Raw genomic sequence first — 18,863 nt, 5'->3', positions numbered from 1 at the left:
CCACAGAGAAATGGCTGGTAAGACCGTTCGCTCCTCGCCGACTTGCAACTTGAAGATCCTTCCTTCACATAGGAGGTAATTGCCGTGCACGTGTAAAAGAATGATGCTCGGTGATGTCCTTGACTGTAACGATAAAGGCGAAGAGGACATTGTGGGTAGGTCTGGTCGAGATAGACAGTCAATGAGGTGGTCCTGAATGCGCCGTCGGGAATCACGTCAGCGAGAGCGGCGCCAGTTTTTCTGGTGAGAGCTCCAATGTCGGCAGCAAAGTTGAATGGTCTGCAAGATACGACTGCGACAAGGCCTACACGTACTTCATCTGCCACTTGGTCATAGTTCCCAGCTGCCTAGGTGGAACATCGAACAGAATAATCGGGTTTCGATTTCCTAGCGGCTACAGACTGCGATCCAAGTCTGAAGGAAAGGCTATGGGCGGATCATTTTCTTTCAGAGTGGCGGCACATCCGTCCTATAGGTCAAGGCTACGCTGTAAGAGCAGACAGAAACTCGCGAAACAGTTCAAGGGTGGAAGAAACGAACTGGCATCGGCAAATGCCGGACATCTCTCCTTGCATGGGCTTGCATAACATCCCTTGGCGGTAATACTACTACTACTACTACTACTACTTCGCGAATCATTTGCTTCCTTGGGGGAGGTAAAGTCTCTGTTGAGTTTAGATCGCATTTGATTTTTATTCTCCTCTAGAGCATCGTAACTACCTCAGTCCTTTCTAAACAATGGCAAATCTGTGCCCCAATTGCGGCCTTTCCGATTTCCGGAACGCCACTTCACACTACCTGCGCCATGAAGCAAGAGTCCTAGAGCTACTCCAAACTAACGACTCGCCGAGGGATCATGAGAAAGTTGACTTTACGACTGTGGTCTCCGATGGTCCAGATATTATATCTGATCTTGACTCCAGGATTGCTCGAGCTCGGACCGTGCTCGAGGACCTCATTCGCGAACGAGAACGTGTTGAAGACCACCTTCAGGACACAAAAACACTCTTCCACCCAATACGTCGCCTTCCGGACGATATCCTACGTGAAATATTTACGGCATGCGTCAAGACAGAGACTTTCCTCTACACACGGAAAATTGGTAATTCTCTTGACATACTAAAACGCTCTCAGTGGGTGTTATCGCACGTATCTCATCGCTGGCGAGGAGTGGCACTGGGTACCGCGGAGCTGTGGAGCTCGATAGAGCTCTCTTTTGACTTGTATCACACCTGCAATGATATGAAACTCCAGTACATGGTCGGCCTCATGCTCGAAAGGTCACACGGATCATGATCTTGATGTGGGAATATATAGCCCGGAGGATATCTCTTCGCTCAGCGGGCTTGCCGCGCTTCTTGCAGCCATCTCCCGATGTACAAAACTAGCTCTGTCCATTCCCTACGTCTCCCTGCCAGCGTTTTCCATGTGCAGAGGATCCCTGTCCCAACTTCGGCATCTCCTTCTCCGATTAACCAATGTTCCTCCTGACGCCACTGAACTTGACACTTTCAGCATCGCACCTCGTCTGCGATGGTTGAATGTATACCGTAGAGACGACTTTAGTCGACTCCTTCGCCTTCCGTGGACGCAGATCAAATATTGTGCGATCAAGCACTCATCTAACAATGTGATCCTTGATCTGCTCCAGAAATTACCCTTAGCAGAGACTATCACCATTTTTACTGATGGTTGCACAACTGAGCACACTTCCAGCCAGGTCTTTGAGCTACCTCACCTAAGAGAGCTCTACATCCAGGAAGAGGACGATGATGAAGAGGATGATGACGAAGAGGCTCTAGGCGCCTTGGCGGAACTCTTCATGAACCTCAAACTCCCAGCGCTGCAGAAGTTATCGCTTGATTTCAATTCCTCCGTGCCCTATTTTCCAGAGATCTCCCAAGTGCCATTATCTAACCTCGTTGACCTCACGATCTCTTGTGATCTCAGCGATGTCGATGCGGGACAAGAAATGGCAGAGTTCTTACGCTTGACGCATCACGTCAAGCGACTCAATCTCCGTGTTCGCAGTGTCAACGAGAGATTCTTCACTCCCTTTTTCTGCCAGCCAGACCAGCCGGTACTATTACCATGCCTTGAAGAGCTGGATCTCCGGGAGTCTAGTTTGGTTGACCAGAGTCACATCCTTGTTAACATGCTAGACTCTCGTTGTCACGAATCGGACGATTGTGTCAGGTTGATGAGAGCATGGCTTGATGCTCCTTTGGATGTTGACGCGGATCCGAGTGTCGCTAGACGCTGGAAAGGAATCTGCGAGGGTCAGTTGGCGGTATCATATGGCGGAGAAATTCCACGGTGTACGTGTTAATTCTGCATCGACCCTGCCTGTGTTCAAATTTCCCAAAGGGCCCGGTGTTTGAGGAGAGCGATCTTCATGTCGAAAGGCAGGGGCAACTGTTTTATGATTGTTCTGGTAATAACAAGAATATCAATTAAACACCGTACTCAAATCGCCCCCCCATCTGGGGGAAATAGAAGTCAACTGAGCGATATCAGCGCCGCGTCTTGAGGGGAAGTCTGGGTCACACAACGGTGAACAAATCGTGATTCGCAGGGTGTGGATGCGCTTACTGCAAGGGGGCACGGGAAATAAAATTTTGCGCATGGAATAATGGGGAATCGTGGGGAATCATAGCACCTAGATCCGTGCCAAGTCGCGAGAAGTATCGGTGTCTGCCGAACCTTCTCTTTCTCTACTGCCATGGCGGAAGCGACGTAATTTCCTCGCTTATTACAACGTATGAAATCTTTATAGTTTCTCTCTTTTTCCTTTGGTCAGCGCTGCCGCATTAATCTGCTTGTTTGTAGAGAATTTAAGAGTGCCAGACCATCCATGCTGGGGCGCCATGGTAGACTTGAAAACAACATCGGCATGTTCACCTTCAGCCTCCTCCCCATGCTGTCAATATTTTGCTCTTGCTGACGTTCTCCTGCTTAGATGCGCATCGCCTTGCATGCGTAATTTTGACAATTTAGGACGTGGAAGAGCGTCCTTTCGACTTTTGCGTATATCACGTGATCCAAAGATTCTAGCGCCAAGTTCAAATCATCTTGATGTTCCGCCACCGGAAGGCCATACTATGGCAGCTGAGATTCATGCAGGTGATGAGAACGCCGAGCCACAAACCAAAAGCCTCTGGGTACGGTATGTGCTAGGGCGGAAGGTTGGTGCTATCAACGATACTGGAAGACACAAGCTGATCAACCATGCATTCGAAGCCAACCGCCTATTTGCAATGTCAACCCTAAAGAGAACTCTCAAGTTCACCCCCATGTCTAAGGCTTCCATCCAGACAAGCAGTGTCTCCGAGAATGAATATTCGATATCCTTGCTGGGACATAGCTTCTCTTTAGTGTCATAGTACAAGTTGCAAGCTTTCTGAGGGTGCGTCAGTCCGGGATGGTCAAGACATGTATCCGAAAGTGGGCGTCCTGTCAACGTTGAGAACAGCGGAGGTGTCGGATTTTCGATGGTGGAGAGTTTTTGACACGCTTTGTTCAGACTCTTATTTGTGTAAGATAGCCCTTGCTTCGAGTTGTTTTGGGGCTATGTCATGGCCCTGAGCGTTTGGGCACCGGAGGAAAAGCTCCATGAATGCATGTGCTTTTCGTGTTCCGGTCTATGTTGTTTTGATGCACATTGACATAGGCGCTGAGAAGCATGGGTTCGTTATTCAATCGCAGCCTTAGGCGCTAAACGGCTACAGGCAGGGGCCTCGCTTCCAAAACATGGATAGCAGCTTAGGGAGACGATATTTAAGCTCAAGCTTACAAGGGAAGAAACCCCGCGCATACAGCTGAATGAGATCAACATACGTTTCTTACGATATCACTTTAGGTGCTCTAGAGACCGCCGTAGATAATATCGGACCGCAAATTAAAAGGTCCGTTCCCCATGACAGAACTAGCATGACATAGCACATGGTTTTCATCATTACCTACATCTACTTCATCGCTCTGCGCTGTTCTCTGCTTTCTGGACACTATTTAATTGTATAAACTGTGAATCAGTGAACAAATGGACGGACGCTGCAAGGATCTCGATATGTGGGAGCCCGTGGAACGTATATGTTGGCAATGAGCGTCTAACTTCTCTAAGCTGACAGTGTGAGAGTTGTACTTGATGCCATTTTGATGTCGCCAGTTGCCATGCTCCGCTACCTCTGACGCAATAGCCAAACGCAAAACAGTATTATCTATGTCACTCTCTCACGATGAGACTGACGAATGTCAAGTTCACAAAGAATTGTAGCAGTTTACATAGCTGGGCGTATGTACAGACCCTAGTATACGCCTCGTAAGAACGAAAACTATCCAAGATTCAGTGTAGGGGGAAATGAAACTCCGACACACTGGCTTTCGGGATACAGCACAGCAACATTGTCCTCGCTAGGACTCGTTCACACTTCATGGCCAAGAACGAGGAGAATTCATCGAAGTTCACCAAGGAAACCAAGTGGAATGAGGTCGCAACTACGATTGCGACAGTCAACCAACCTTGGGACAGCTTCTAACACAGTAGCGCTTTTGTTGATGCTCTGGTGTTTGCTCCCCAATATCGTCCCTCCCCTCCGGCCCAGCTCGGCAATCGACTTCCTGGAAGAGGCAATCAAGCAGGCGGGGGACATTTACGGCACACACAAGAGTATGCTGGACCAATGGGCGAGCTTCGAAGCTGGGCTCAAGAAGTAATGTTCTGGAGATAAGCGAGACATCGATATTAACGAGCCCCCCCACTAGACTTGAACTCGCCGCTCTCGAGCTCAGGGAACAGCATATTCAGGAATTCATTGGATATCTCCTGGATGAATCTTCTTTCGCGTCTGTCTCACGAGAAGTACGTGTGGGTGACAGCGCGCGCGCGCTGTCGAGACGTTGATGCATTCAAGTCGAGACTTGTGGTGAGCACATCGCATCGATATCGTTATCAGGCGAGTTCGGATTGACCGTTAGAGTGCTGTCAGATAGCGATAATCAAGGCGAAGAAGGACCTCCTTCGAATGTCCCTTGAGGAGCAGGGAGCGACCAATGATCAGGGAGAGGACCATGCGACCAGGTGGAGGATTAACGCCTCTGCCGTATGAAAGAGGTGAGCATTGAAGTTCATCTACTGGCTTCCGTTACTCATGGAGTCCAGAGCATCGTTGATATGACAAACCTTGTACTGCAGAATTAATTTACCACTTTATTTTGCTTCCATGTTTCGAATATTTTCTTGACCTTGATCTAGTGAAGCCATCGTGACCGCGAGAAACAGTGAGGGTGAGAAAGACACCATGAACAGAACCTTGATTTTATGAGCGGGGGTGACCACGATCATCATGTCCTTCGATGTCTAAGATTTTCCTGAGATGCTCGTAGAAAGTGATTCGGAGGGGAAAAGCCTGCTTCATTTAGCTTCGGAGAGCTCCATGTGCACCTGCATTATACAGAGCAAGGATGTCGCATTTAATGTTCGAATGTACCGCCTCCTCTCAAGTATATTGTCGAGCTTGAAGGATCATAGCCATACCTGCGCACGTAATACGGGCTTACGAAAGTCCTGGCAAGCCGAGAGTCTGGATCAGACCGCTATCAGGGCTTCCGGGCCAAGTATATTGGGATATTCGGGGGTCCTAATATAGCTCGGCTTGAGGCGATGATGCGGGGATATCGGATGCCATTACTGGACGATGTGTTCTGTATCCTTCTGAGACGGCCGGCAATTCGAGAACGCTGAATACCGATGACTGAAATGGAGGAGAATTGCACGAAAATCATACGGGGTCTTGCCGTTGACATCAGCTCATCTGACTCCCTCGATCCTGTCTGCGCCAGGAAGGATACAGACTTCTGGTGCAGGCGTGGAAGGCAAGGTAGACATGCAGCACGGACTATGGGACTGTTACCCAAGGGCCAACTAGTCGGAAAAAGAGCGTTATTTCCCTCCACCTTTTCAAGGCTCAGAGCGGCGATTCATGAAACGTCCCCCAGTAAACTGAATGGATTGGCATCCTCTCAGAGGCATCTTGAAAAGTGTATTGGATCTGGCCCAGGGGTCATCTTCTGGCATCTTCCAAGTTCTCGTCAGTGAGCGAGCCGATAACTAAGGGGTAAGGAAGGCTGAGGAAAACATAACCGAAGTCTGCACGCAAAGGACGATGAGGGCTGCGTCAGTTGCGGCTGTGGGGTGACAGTTGTGGCTCGCAAAACCTAGTAGGGGCTGTAACGGTTCCCAGTGACAGGAAGACGACACTAGCAAGGTGCTGGCGTTGAACGGAGCAGGGAAAACCAACAGAAGTGACCACGGTCAAGAATATGAGGATGTGAGAAGGTCCTGCGTTTTGCTTGATAGTGCGGAAGCAAATACAAGTTGTAGTTTATACTTGTTTGGGTGACCTACTACTGCACGTCGTTCGAAATCCCACCTATAAAACGCGGCCGCAGGCAGTTGGAAAGTTAAGCGCAATATTGCCGGCAGGCACGGTTAATATGCCGGGGTCAATAGTGCTGCTACTACTATCTATCAAAATGAATCGGACATTCCCGAATTTATAGATACACCTCGTCGAAGAAGTAGCAGTCATCATTTTGCTGGAACAACTTTGTATTACTTTTGAATAATATGTAAATTTGTACCTTTTACGCGACTCTACTAGAATTGTCACACGTTTAATCACGTCTAAGACGCAGTCGCGAAACATGCGAGTCAGCATGGTTTTCCTGATCATCGAATCAGCCACCTTGGCGAAATGTCAAACAGAGTAATCCTGCGTGTTTTGCAGTGACTACAGAGGCTGTCCTCCCTCCTGTAGCACACAGAAAATGGAGCGATCCAAACAGCAGCTTGAAAAATTCAAGGGCAGCAGTGTTTGTTCTTCGAAGGAGCGGTGCCACATTGCTTCGTAGCATCCATGTCCATGACGCCTCAGACCAAAAGGAACAAAGCTGGGCGTTACTGCCAAAAAAATGGCTAGAAAACAGTGCGCGATAAAAGAAACTAAGCAGGAGTCGAGTTTCCTGTATAGGTCGCATTCGAATTTTGTAGGCTGAACGATTCTCTAAGTCCTGCGTCTTGGGCCAAGAAAACACGAGACACACCTGTTCTGACCGTCAACATTAGGACGCGGCGGCTACACCGTCATGGATGTCACAGAGTTTCGGGCAATCACAAGCATCCCGCCGTCCTGCATATGGAAGAACGGCTCGTCCTTGTCACATGTATTTTGCTATGAGATTCCTCGGCGGATTCAGCTGAAGTAGTGGGGCCGCTTAGCCTTCGATCCTCTGCTTGGGAAGCTGGTACGTGGGCGTAGTGGTGTTCTTCAATACGGGTTTCGCCAAGGTTGGCCTGTTGGACACAATGTTTGGGAGAGACACGAGCCGTGTAACCAAGGAAGGTAAGCTTTAGCGAATGCTGCTGTGAGATTCGGGCCAAATGAAAGAGAGCATTACACACCTGTAGAATCGCGCATTAGGCAACCCCATTCTCATCCAGTGCTTGTAGCAGCAGGCCCAGACCTTCGAGTATCGAGCTTAAAGCTTCAAGTTTCGAGAGATTTTTTGTTAATTGCAGCCTAAACCAGAAGCCATGAGAGGATGAAAGAAAGCAAAGAGAATAGAGTACGGGCAATTACTCAATATGCCGGGTACCAAAGAGACTGGTCATTTTCCATGCTACGTGCTCGGGTGACAACCGTATGGCTATTTGATGAACGTTATCTTCGTGTCTCCTCGTGCGTGAAAATATATCTGTCTTGATGGAAAGCGTTCGGGGCCGCGCCGTCGCGACTCGGAGCTTGAACATCGCGCTGGCTCAAGACGACAGCGAGGGCTAGCGAGCGTTAATAGCACAGGCATCCATGCTGCATGTAACCGTCAGGCCGAGGATGAGGTGACTTGCTCGCGACAGTTATCCCAGATGTAGTGGCAATTATACGAGAAGGCGCGTCAAGGTTAGGGTTTAGAGCTCTTCCACCCTTACCGTGACTGCCTGGTGACATCCTTCACCGTCAACTCGATCCTTACCTTCATGTATGACTACAAATTCTACGCGTCGCACACACAATCACTGGCAATCTCTCAACCAGTACTGGAAATTTGAATCATACGTTGGCATCCCTTCGACAGGTCGGACTCCGGCTCTTTTCTTGCCTGGCACTCACCAGGAAATACAGTTTACTTGCGCAGCGCATAGTTCTTCCAGTGATAGCTCAGCGCAGAGTCATAAGCCCGTCCGACGACAGTTCCGGGTTTACAGCGGTTTTCATAATTATGTGGAATTCCGATTTTGAAAAATTATGTGGTCCTATTTGCACCGCATGTCGGCCCGGTACGCGAAGTGCTCCGCCTTTTCACGCGATTTCACTGGTTTACATTCAAAAAGCACATTTATGTACCTTATACTGCACTTATATTTTGTTGAATTAGGATGTATCAATGAAAGACCTTTTCCCATGTAGTAAGGTCAAAGTACGCTGCTAATACCAAAGGATTGCCAGCACAAGACAGACATTGAGTCTGACAAAGTCAAGAGACCGAAGCTTACTGATACCATCTGGATATGGAGATGACAGGTCCAACAATATTAATTGATGAGTATAGCAGCATGTAGTGCTTGAGGATGCCACTTTCGAGTGAGCACAGAATGACAAAGGCTGGATTCTCGAAGGTTTTGCCTCACTTGGAGTCCTGCTTGTAGAGTGCAACGTCGCTATATGCCATGTCATAGGAGCAGAATGCAGTTGATAAACATCTTGAGGCCTTCAGAAATACAATATAGGCATCGTAAAATAGACAATACTGTCGTGCCGTCGTCGCACGGCATGACAGTGGTGGGAAGAGAAAGGGCCAGGGCCTTGCGATCCAAATACGACCACATAATTTTTCAAAATTGGGATTCCACATAATTATGAAAACCGCTGTAAGACAACTGCAATACGGACGTGACCGGTTGACCCATCGACCATCAAGATCGACCATCATGCATCACGATTAGCCCAACGGCTGGTCTACGGCAGTTCCGAGACGGTTCTTCCCCATAATACGCTGCCTGAAAGCATGGCCTCCGCCGAATATGTGCGAAACTGAGGTGAAATGTTGAGCAGGATAGCATTGTCGCAGAGAAATCAGGTTTTCAGATGCAGGTATGTTATGCATAAATAATGGGTATCGAGCTGCAATATCAAAGGCTAATAGATGTACACAGCTCTTAGGACATCTTCGAAGGCCCTACTTTGGATGCCAGTCCGTGAATAGCATGCTAGAGCACGGTCTTCCCAACTTCGAATCGTCAATGCGTCAATATGTCAGCACAAGGACGGCTTTCACGTAATCCCCTCTTACAAGACTGTTGTCCACACGCTCTGTGTCGAGATCATGGGGAACGAATCGTTTATGGTTGGTCACTGTCGGCGTCTTCATCTGCACGTTTGTAGGGGATTTTACCCTAGCATCCACGCTGGCTCGACTATCGCACCTCATGTATCGATACAGCAGATCTCGGCAAACAGTATCGTCATTCTCACCGTGTCATCAGCATTACGCTCTTGCCGGTCTACTCCTGTCTATATACATTTCACCTCGCATAACGTCCCTTGTACATCTGTGTACGACTCGCCGACCGCAGCCTTTAACCAGCACTTCACCTCATGTTGGGACATCTCGGATCGACGATTCATGTGCTAGCAGAAGACTGTACTATGACGCACGACAGGGTCAAGAGCGCCTAGCCACAACCGAAAACAGCCGGAGATGATATGCGAGAAGGACAGCAGACTGATACTCTCATCGTCACTGAAGGACACCAGCTCATCAATTGTATAATTTGAAGCCAGCAGAATCCAAATGTACAATCGGCCCCTACCGTCCCAGTTCTTCTCCATCCTGACGTGACCTTACTGCGGATACAACGTTTCTGACGTCCAGGCACTGAAAGTCAGGACACCTTCACTTTACAGTTCGATAGGCGCCCATATCCTCGGCGTTCCCGGATAATGTCTTATGCGCTCACACCCGGACAAACAGCGCCTCGGAGCACAAAGATTATCGTGATCCCGAGGCGCTTTTTTCTCAAGTACCACAGGGCCAACAATTGGTCAACGGTGGCGTCGGCGCTTTTCGAAGCAAGGCTTAGTCTCATTGCTGGCCTCTTTATGTTGTACAATGCTATGATATTGAAGGGTTCGTCTAGCCAATAGATATTAGATAAACATGCTGTAGTATTCAAGGTTGTATCTGGAAAACCATTTGTGAAACGTGGTTGATGTCTTTCCATGGCAGGCTAAATGCCGGTCACCCAAATAGGTGCAAACTGAACAACTTGCCTTTGCACCACTACGACTATTCAACATGTCAACATTATTTAGGACTACAGTCCTTCCAAAAGCGCATCAGATCCTCCTGTCGCATCCAGATCCACATTATACCTGCATTCCGGCATCCCCAACATCCTTTAGGCGGTTGCCAGCAGAACCACAGCTCCAGTCCAAGTCATCCCATCGCCAGAGCGTGCGTCTCTATTGGACCTCCACTCGATACCGTATTGTGTGGAGATGGAGAGAGCGGGCCTCTGCATAAGACCCTCATCGTTGCCATTTGTCAACACTGGGTGATTAGCCCGCCCTTGATCGGGAAGACGCTCACTACCATCGGGGCAGATATATTATACTGGAAGGTCGCTCCAGGGAGGATAGATTCGCCGCTCAGAGTTTCGAAAAGGTCCAGGGGAGAAGACGCACTTCTCTTGACTGCACTTCTCTCAACAGTCCCTTTGTCCGCGCCGCGTGGTTACCTGCCGTCGAATTCCTCGCAGAATCAGAGATGTCATTGGTCTTCCCGTTGCACGAATAATTGCAAGTATTTTCGGTCAACCTCAGTCTCAGTGGGCGAATTTTGCGACATGCACGCACCCGCAACACTGCATCTCGGACGGTGATCCTAGTATATTCCTTTCATCCAACCCTTCCCATTTCGACGTTCTGGTTATGAAGCGTGACGTATCTGGCACTGACAGGCAAACGTTGATGACCACGTATACGAGTATGTCGTCTTCGCTGCACCCTAAATGCCAAGACTAATGAAAGTGATATTCCAGCAACTCTGAAGGCTTACATTTTCTATCCTCAGCTACGTCACTCGCGGCCAATCGAGCACGGCGCTTGATGAAAATCGGAATCTGCGCACGTCGAGCAGCCTTCTCTCATGACTCCTACTTGTGCCGATGAAGATTACATGGCGCTCGATTGTACGTTGCTCTCCATGTACACAGGGCAACTCCCGGGAATATCCGTTGATAGAAGGTCCTTTACCCCGAAGCTCAACAGCATCACAGACGTATTTCGAGGGCCAAATTGCAGGTATATCCATCATGTGTGCTAGAAGGCTCGAGCTTTGGGCGACTCATACCTATCATGTCATCGTATCTCATCGAAATATGCTCTCGGTTGTCAAGACTTCGCTGGGTTACGTTTAAGAATGTATTTCGGGCGTAAGGGCGGACAAATGGAGTTCTAAAGCGCAAGGTCTATCATATGACCAACACTCGAGGACTCGTCTTCGTCAGTAGCAAACTTTAACGAATGGACACTAACACACTTCTTTTCACACGACACAGGTGCCATTTATCGCCTCATCCTCCCTCTGATCATTTATTTCTCCCGGTTTTCAAGAGCCCTTTGGAGAGAGCCCTTTTTCGCCTTGATTATTTCCAGCTAACGATGCTCTAATGGTCAACACAACCTCGCTTGACGACGGCGTAGATGTGCTTACCTCGAGCCTTGACTTGACACCATCAACCTCTCGACGGTGCGCGCGCGCTGTCGCCCACACATGCTTCTCATGAGACAGACGCGAAGGAAGGCCCGTCCATGATGCGGTCAACGAATTTTGGATATGCTTTTCCTTGAGTTCAAGAGCGGCGAGTTCGAGTCTAGCAGACCGTGTTAGTGTCATGAGTTGGATGTATGGGCAAAGGTAGTACCGGTTCAGGTCTGCCTCAAAATACTCTCCCTCGCGCAGGATACGCTTGTGTTTTCCATATATGTCAGTCACCTCCTTGATAGCGTCCTCCAGGGAGTTAATTGCCGAGCTGGGGAGGACCGAGGGGGAAAATGTTCGGGAGTGTATACCAGAGAACGACAATAAGCGCCAATGTGTTGACAGCTGTCCCTGGGTTCGTCGATGTTGCGATTGTAGTCGCAATTTCCCTCAACTTGGCCGAATTCGAGGAATTCTGTTCGTTCTGCGCCATTGAGTGGTAAACAAGGTGTGGCGGCTATACTGCTGTATCGTTCTGAAGGTCAGCAAAGTTTCGTCATCTTCTTGCGCTAAGAGTGTTGAATCTTGTTTTCAAGGACCGGTGATGCCCACTCTTGCCAGGAGCATACCGACATGTATACATCTTAACGTCTTAATCGCTTACGTCTTTGGGGGTCACAAAGAGTTCTGTTGACACGATTTCATTGGGAGTACACCCTCCCGTTGACTCGGCTTGCTTCTTGTTCGACCTTTGTGCCAAAGGGAAGGGGGGGGGCTTGTTCTGCCTCTCACTACTGCGTCAAAATGGTGGAGGAAAGCAGCCGAAGGGAAGCTTCTATGCCATCAAAGTGTGGTACATCTTTGTAAGTATCCTACTCGTGCTCATCATGTGGGCGTCCCTTTGAGCGCTAACGTCTCTGTTCTGCAGGTTGCATCAAAGTGTATCGGCGCTGGGGTATTCCCTGTCGGGATTCACTTGTTCCCTTATATAGAGTGTCGGTAACCCAATCCAGTAGTACTCTCTTTGGCCGGCTGTGCATCCAGCCTACGACAACATCACTGGCGAGCTGTTTTTCGGCCTGTGCTATAGCCTTGAGCTCTGGATTGAAAACTTTTCAGCGTGCACGAACGACTGTATTCCGTGTTCTTGATGCATTGATATATGTACTTGGGCATAGCGGAGCGAGAAGTTCGTGTCTCGGTATCTTGGGTCTCTATTGCGGCTTTGGACCTGTAGCGGGATGGTCGCGATCGTAGAACCTCAATGAGAGACGAGGTTTGATTCTGTACCGCAGGTGGCTTATCAAAGTACTAAAAATTTCACAAATTTTTGGAGGTATTGATATTCAGGGTTACAAGGGAAGAGAGCTCGCCGTAAATTACACAGTAATACATCTCTCATAGGCAGCAATATTGCTTGTGGACCTGAGCTACCGACTCGGGGAACCGGCCACGGCCACGGCAAATGTCGATGCTTCTCTCCTTCCACCATACGCGACTCATCGACGTGATTCCTTAGGATGACACGCAAGTTATCTGCTCGCCTACAATGCTAGAATACCGCTGCCTCAAAATTGTATCGGGTGCGTCTTTTACTCGGTTGCTTGACGAATAACCATAATTCTATGCCTTAGACGAGTACCCGGCATTACGACCGCTTTCTATTTGGGCCTTCATCTCGGTTGTTGGAATGCTTGTATGAACAAATTCTGCGACATATATGGTTTTCTCGTATCGTCGACAGCGGAGCGACCCTCAATACGAGAGTCAGACGGGAGATTTGAAACCTGACGTCAGAAGGATCTTCTCTGGCGGATGAAGCTAGGGCTCGCGTTGTTTACGCTGTCGCGACGAAGGAGCCAATACGTCAATGTTGGACATTCAAATGAATTACGGCGCGTCCTTTATGATTTTCATAGCATATATGCGCACTGATATTAGTCTTACGCAGCTGTTTAGGCTTCTTTTTTATTTATTTATTTTTACCGTGGACAGAAACGCCTATCGTCGAAAGACTGTCATGTTTTGGGTGCGATATTAAGATAGTGGCCCAAAGGATACTGAGCTGGGATCCTGGTGCGTCATGTTCCCTGGTATGCATTCACTGACTCATCCAATCTTGCAGAGGAGCATGGAACGAGGAGCTCGAGTCCTTTCTCTGGTGGTCTAAGCATATACCCCCACTCTCTAACGCTTGGAATCGAGGCGAAAGAGGACAGGTCTATATTCCAAACTTTGTACACTTTGCTCTTCTGCTCTGCTTGATTTCGGGCTAAACGACGCTAGGCAGTTCAATCTTGGAGCCATCGACTAGAACTATGTGCTAGTTCATATCGATGATCCTTCCAACAGTCGTGATCTTCCCCTTCTTCAATGTAGACCAATTCTTGCAAGGGAACTGCGCTCTTCTGCTTCGGTTACTGGTACACTGGGAAGCTCGTCTATTGCTCGCACCGTTATCTTGAGCAAGTCAAGGACTGGAGACTGCTCATACAACAAGGCCATCAACCCAGTTCTTCGGGAACCACAATACGAAGTGACCGCTGTCTTCACAGTGATCACGAGCGGCCTCTACCGGTGCCCACCGTGCCAACAAACATTTGGTGCTGGGAAGTCATGCCTTTGTTGGGTCCCAGACGGCCGGTACGCGAAGAGCTATCCAACTTAATCAGTACAGCTATCGACATCAATGTGAATACCGACAGAGGAAGGAAAAGACATCGTGTGCATGACGGTTCGTCACACCTAGGCGCTTGTCCCAACCTCACCAGTCTTTCGACTGTTTTGCCATCCCCTCAGAGTCGGCGTACTACACGACAAGACGCCGAACCCACAGAGACTTAGAGCCTAGAAACGTTACTGTCAAATGCAGGTTCTTGATGCATGCCGCTGCTTCCGCCGTTCCCCAATTTCCAATCCATCCTCAAGTGGTCCGCCATCACCTTATCATCATTTTCCTCCCGCAGGTCCCACTGCATATATGCTTCCACGGTGGAGAAAGGACATGTCTTTTCTCCCCAAATATGTGCGAGAGCTTTACTTAGCCGCACCAGCGTTTTGTCTATGCAGACTATCTGCTGTCGCGAAGCCCTTCATTCTTCGATGTCATACGTCCGAGACAAGCGGATACATTCGTTGGCATCGTAATAGCACGGTCCTGCCTTCCAGAGTGACCACTTCGTCCTCGTCAGCACTGACGAGGGAGGTCGACCTGACGACATCTCACAATGCAGAATAACGCAATGGTGAGACGATGCTAGCTCATGTCACACAGGTAAGTCGGTAGATACCTACCTGCTTATTCCTATCTTATTATGCCACAGGAGAAACGCTGGTATATTAGTATCAACCATCTTTTCGACGAACAAGTCAAGCAGGTCAGAACGAGGAATTAAAGGTTCTGGTGCTCCGATCAGATTGGATGCCCATTCGAAAAATGGTGCCCGAATGACCCGGCCCGATGTTACCGATGTTAATCAAGTACACTACCGTACTCGGTACTCTTGAGTGTACGACGCTTCTCAAGCCAAATCGATTACGCTTGTTCCATACAACACTCGCCTACGCACCGCCTCCCGCATACCCCTGCTCGCTCTCAATCAACAGGACACGACGCCAGATCACCCTCACTTATTCTCTCATCGACGTCGGGCCCAACGGAGCATAGTCATTCTATGTTCCTGTCATCCCAGACGACTCTACTGTGTCGCTGTCTTTGTTGTACACGCCTGCTTTGATGGGATCTACCTTCTCTGGGCGCGTGCTCATACCCATCGGCGCGATCGCACTTCAACTCGATACAGTAGTTAAAGTTTCTGCTCTCTTCTCGTCATTTATCCGCACGAGCCTAGTGGTAGCATTGGATATGAAGAACAAACTCAGCGGGAATGTTGATATGGAGGCAGAGGGATGAAAACTGAAGATGCGGACAAAGATGAAAGTGAGCATTGGAGGATGGACAAGTGCAACAACGTTGTCACGGGAAATGAATGTTTGAACCATCACGGACACAGTGATTTACGCGTTCTTGTGATTCCTGGCAGAATGCCCGGCGGAGAAGAGTTTCCGACCGTGTAGGACAGCATCTGCATTATCCTTTTTTCTTCGACATGTACCCCGCCTTTCTCCCTAAATGTGATCTCATCACCATTATCAAATCTGGTTCAAAACTACGGCCAGACTCGTGCCATCTGTTGTCAGAGGAACTCAGCGCCTGTCCGAAATTCTGGAACTTCCAGACGTGGATCATGCGCTGCACTTTTTCAGATCAAGACGTCTACGCCTACAGGAGATACTATCATATCTATCGAAGTACGAGTCAAGGGGAAATAACGCGTCACAGAAGCACTCAAGGTTCCACACATCGCAGATATGCCAGGCATCGCGTGCACCATCATTCATGCTTTTCTCCTTGACCAATGATATAGCAGGTACTTGTTATCGACGGATAGGTCAGATTTCGACCGACTTGATGTTATAAATGAAATTTAACGAATCCCCCCAGCTCAAGAAGTATTACCAAGTTCCCCGTTACTGTCATTTGTCTATACATTCCGACTCGGACTCGCCTTCTTCGACTTCTTCCACCCGTGGGTAGGGCTTTGATCGGCCCTTTCCTAAGGGTCAAGTGCATCGTTTCCTCCGAATGTAAACTCCCTGAAACAGCCGTCTCAATTTTTTAGTATCTGACCTGTTGCTGTGGGAGATTATGCCAACTCGTATGCGAACCAATCTCGTGCTCTTGGAAATCGGAGATGATCAACTATCTCGGAAAGTTCTTGTATACTCCCGGCCTAAGTGGTAATCCGTACCGCGTAATGATGATGATATGCATGCTTACATTTTCTATAAGGTTGTGGGTACCGGCTGCAGGCCAATATAAGGACCTTGTCTTCCACCTATTCTCTACGCTCCCGACTTCTGTCTATAAGAATGCCTACGGCCACGGTCAAATTGAGCACCGGAAAGACTACGTTCAACTACACAATATCGACACCCTCAACTTCTTCAGCCATCTCGATCGACAGAAATCTGCCAACATTGCTATTTATTCATGCGTTCTACCTAGGATCACGAATCTTTCAACGTTAGTCACATACTGTCTTACACCGCTGAGAAGCAGTTCAGTTTGACACTCACTTCAGGGCAATTCGAGGACCCACAGATAAGAAGTTCAATTGTGTAGCCGTGGATCTTAGATTACATGGGCTCACGACGAGCGATCCGCTTCCCAAAGGTTACAGCGCAAAGGACACTGCTGAAGACGTCGCGTTGTTCATGGTGATTGACTCGTTAGTTCAACGCGGCTTAACTGATTGCGAGGTTCACAGGACACCATCAAGTTACCTGCCTGCCACATCGTGGGCCTATCGATGGGCAGTACGATAGCGATCTCCCTCGCTGTCTACTACCCAAATCAAGTCGCCTCTCTTTTCCTTGTGTCGCCGCTAGGACTGGAGGAGGTGCGCTTATGATGTGTTTAGACGGTAGCTGAGATTGATACTGCTCGTAGCCGGCAGATGTCGCCGATGGCCGGATGGGAAATAGCAGAGTACTGGAGGGAAGCGTTCAAGACAGACGATCCCGACATGGCAGCCATCTCTGACTCGGTCTACGGCGCCCATCAATTAGGTTTCAACAATAATCTCGACGACTTAGTGAACGCGTGCGTATAGCGGTATCCTCCGTTCTATTATAACTAACTGTCGTTTCAGGCTAACCTAATATCTCAATTCCTTTGGTTTTGAAGAACTGTGTTCCAGGTTCCTTTGAGCAGTATGACAGAGCTGTGGTTGGTTTTATAAGCAACCGAAAGGAATACACCAATGATCAGTTTTCTCGGATAAGTGCCCCTGTCAAATTGGTCCATTGCTTAGGGAGCATCGCATACCCTCAGGAATACTCGGAAAAGTTTATGCAACAGCTGAAAGATGCTGCAGTAAATGTCAGCCTGGCCACTATACCAGAAGGCACCGCACTTCGGCGTTGTAACACACGGGGATATGTGAGCGAAATTGCTTCAGGCTACCAGAGCGGACGCTGATACTTTTCTAGTGTGAACCGGCTACTCTATGCATTCATTATAGACAGCTGGTGGATGTCTGTTCCTCCGGCACCCCAAGAAGTCAGCTCTCCGTGGGAAGCAGAGTTGGCGAAGGCAGGTTGGAAAAAGAGTGGGAACGACCCTGAGGACGATTGAGACCGGTTCGCTAATCCTATACCCTTCTTTTTGCTTTTAGGTACAGATTGTTAATAATGCACAGTAGAGTATACACGCGCGGTCCTTATGCGTTAGAATCATACTTGTGAAGCTAAGGCCGACTCGGAGTTGACGGTGATTTGGTTTTCATTCATTGGTTGATGTCGTAACTGCACCTTCTCTTCAGCCTTTTTGTTGGAGAAACTGACGCGCCACTCAGATGGCCTCGGTGAAACGCAACTGGATGGGTTTAGATGTCGGGTTTATGGTGAAATCCTACAAAATTGTCCAACGGTTAGAATCACGAAGACCATGGTGGTCTGTCAGTTTGCCTTATTCTTTCTCTCAAGTGAACCAACTGATCGGGAATGCAGTGGTCCACTCCTTTTTAGTTGAAAGGTTTGCAGCAGCGTCATAGTTGTCACCGCCGATCTCAAACACGACTATGGCATGTACAGAATGTGACAAGCAAAGTATCTGCCACTCGAGGAACTCCTTGGTTACGCCAAGATCAAATCGCGTAGAAAATCGCCGTAGGCGGTCTTATGTGACTGCCCAAAAAATACGCCAAAGTTCACCCGCTAAAACACAACGTCTGCTTCTATGTCCGTATTCCTAGATTGAGCTCAACAAAATTTCTAGGCTTTGGCTAGCTTGGAAAAGTCTTTCTGGTGGTATATTTTCCCGCTTCATCGCAGTTTTGATTCGACATCCCAAAGTAAAGCTACAGATCAGGCGTCGCCCGAGACCGCAAAATCCTCTTTCTTTTGGTACATTTTTACGACCGATCCTGTTTGATTCCCGTCTAAGAGCCACAAGCAGGACAACGATGGGCGCTCAAGATCAGCATTTCTTCCTTCCCAACGCGACAGGGCAGTCATCCCGTTCCTGCACACCGAATGCTTGT

The 18,863-nt window shown here is 48.6% G+C and overlaps 2 protein-coding genes across 2 annotated transcripts; both read left to right on the top strand.

Moving 5' to 3' along the window:
* The first annotated feature begins 603 nt into the window (after positions 1 to 603).
* On the top strand, positions 604 to 2,608 carry EV420DRAFT_1545704 (uncharacterized protein). Its single transcript, XM_060473282.1, has 3 exons — positions 604 to 656; positions 707 to 1,280; positions 1,318 to 2,608. Exons 2-3 carry the CDS (start codon positions 739 to 741, stop codon positions 2,327 to 2,329), a joined length of 1,554 nt encoding a protein of 517 aa, XP_060330270.1. The 5' UTR covers positions 604 to 656; positions 707 to 738; the 3' UTR covers positions 2,330 to 2,608.
* Positions 2,609 to 16,486: 13,878 nt separating this feature from the next.
* Positions 16,487 to 18,095, top strand: EV420DRAFT_1545681 (alpha/beta-hydrolase). Its single transcript, XM_060473281.1, has 7 exons — positions 16,487 to 16,843; positions 16,913 to 17,037; positions 17,088 to 17,219; positions 17,277 to 17,426; positions 17,507 to 17,701; positions 17,727 to 17,761; positions 17,812 to 18,095. The coding sequence occupies exons 1-7, from the start codon at positions 16,690 to 16,692 to the stop codon at positions 17,954 to 17,956; spliced, it is 936 nt and encodes a 311-aa protein (XP_060330269.1). The 5' UTR covers positions 16,487 to 16,689; the 3' UTR covers positions 17,957 to 18,095.
* The last annotated feature ends 768 nt before the right edge of the window (positions 18,096 to 18,863 follow it).

The sequence above is a fragment of the Desarmillaria tabescens genome (assembly GCF_030435595.1).
Source record: "Desarmillaria tabescens strain CCBAS 213 chromosome Unknown EV420scaffold_19, whole genome shotgun sequence".
Lineage (NCBI taxonomy): Eukaryota > Fungi > Basidiomycota > Agaricomycetes > Agaricales > Physalacriaceae > Desarmillaria > Desarmillaria tabescens.
The sequence above is the reverse complement of the archived record's forward strand: the minus strand, read 5'-3'. Positions and strand labels throughout refer to the sequence as shown.

Excerpts from the sequence above, each read along its gene's own strand:
- EV420DRAFT_1545704 (XM_060473282.1), top strand. The coding sequence starts at position 739 with ATGGCAAATCTGTGCCCCAATTGCGGCCTTTCCGATTTCCGGAACGCC. Across the intron at positions 1,281-1,317 it reads GTCGGCCTCATGCTCGAAAG|CCCGGAGGATATCTCTTCGC; the intron begins GTCACACGGATC and ends GGGAATATATAG.
- EV420DRAFT_1545681 (XM_060473281.1), top strand. The coding sequence starts at position 16,690 with ATGCCTACGGCCACGGTCAAATTGAGCACCGGAAAGACTACGTTCAAC. Across the intron at positions 17,038-17,087 it reads AAGACGTCGCGTTGTTCATG|GACACCATCAAGTTACCTGC; the intron begins GTGATTGACTCG and ends CGAGGTTCACAG. Across the intron at positions 17,762-17,811 it reads GTTGTAACACACGGGGATAT|TGTGAACCGGCTACTCTATG; the intron begins GTGAGCGAAATT and ends ATACTTTTCTAG.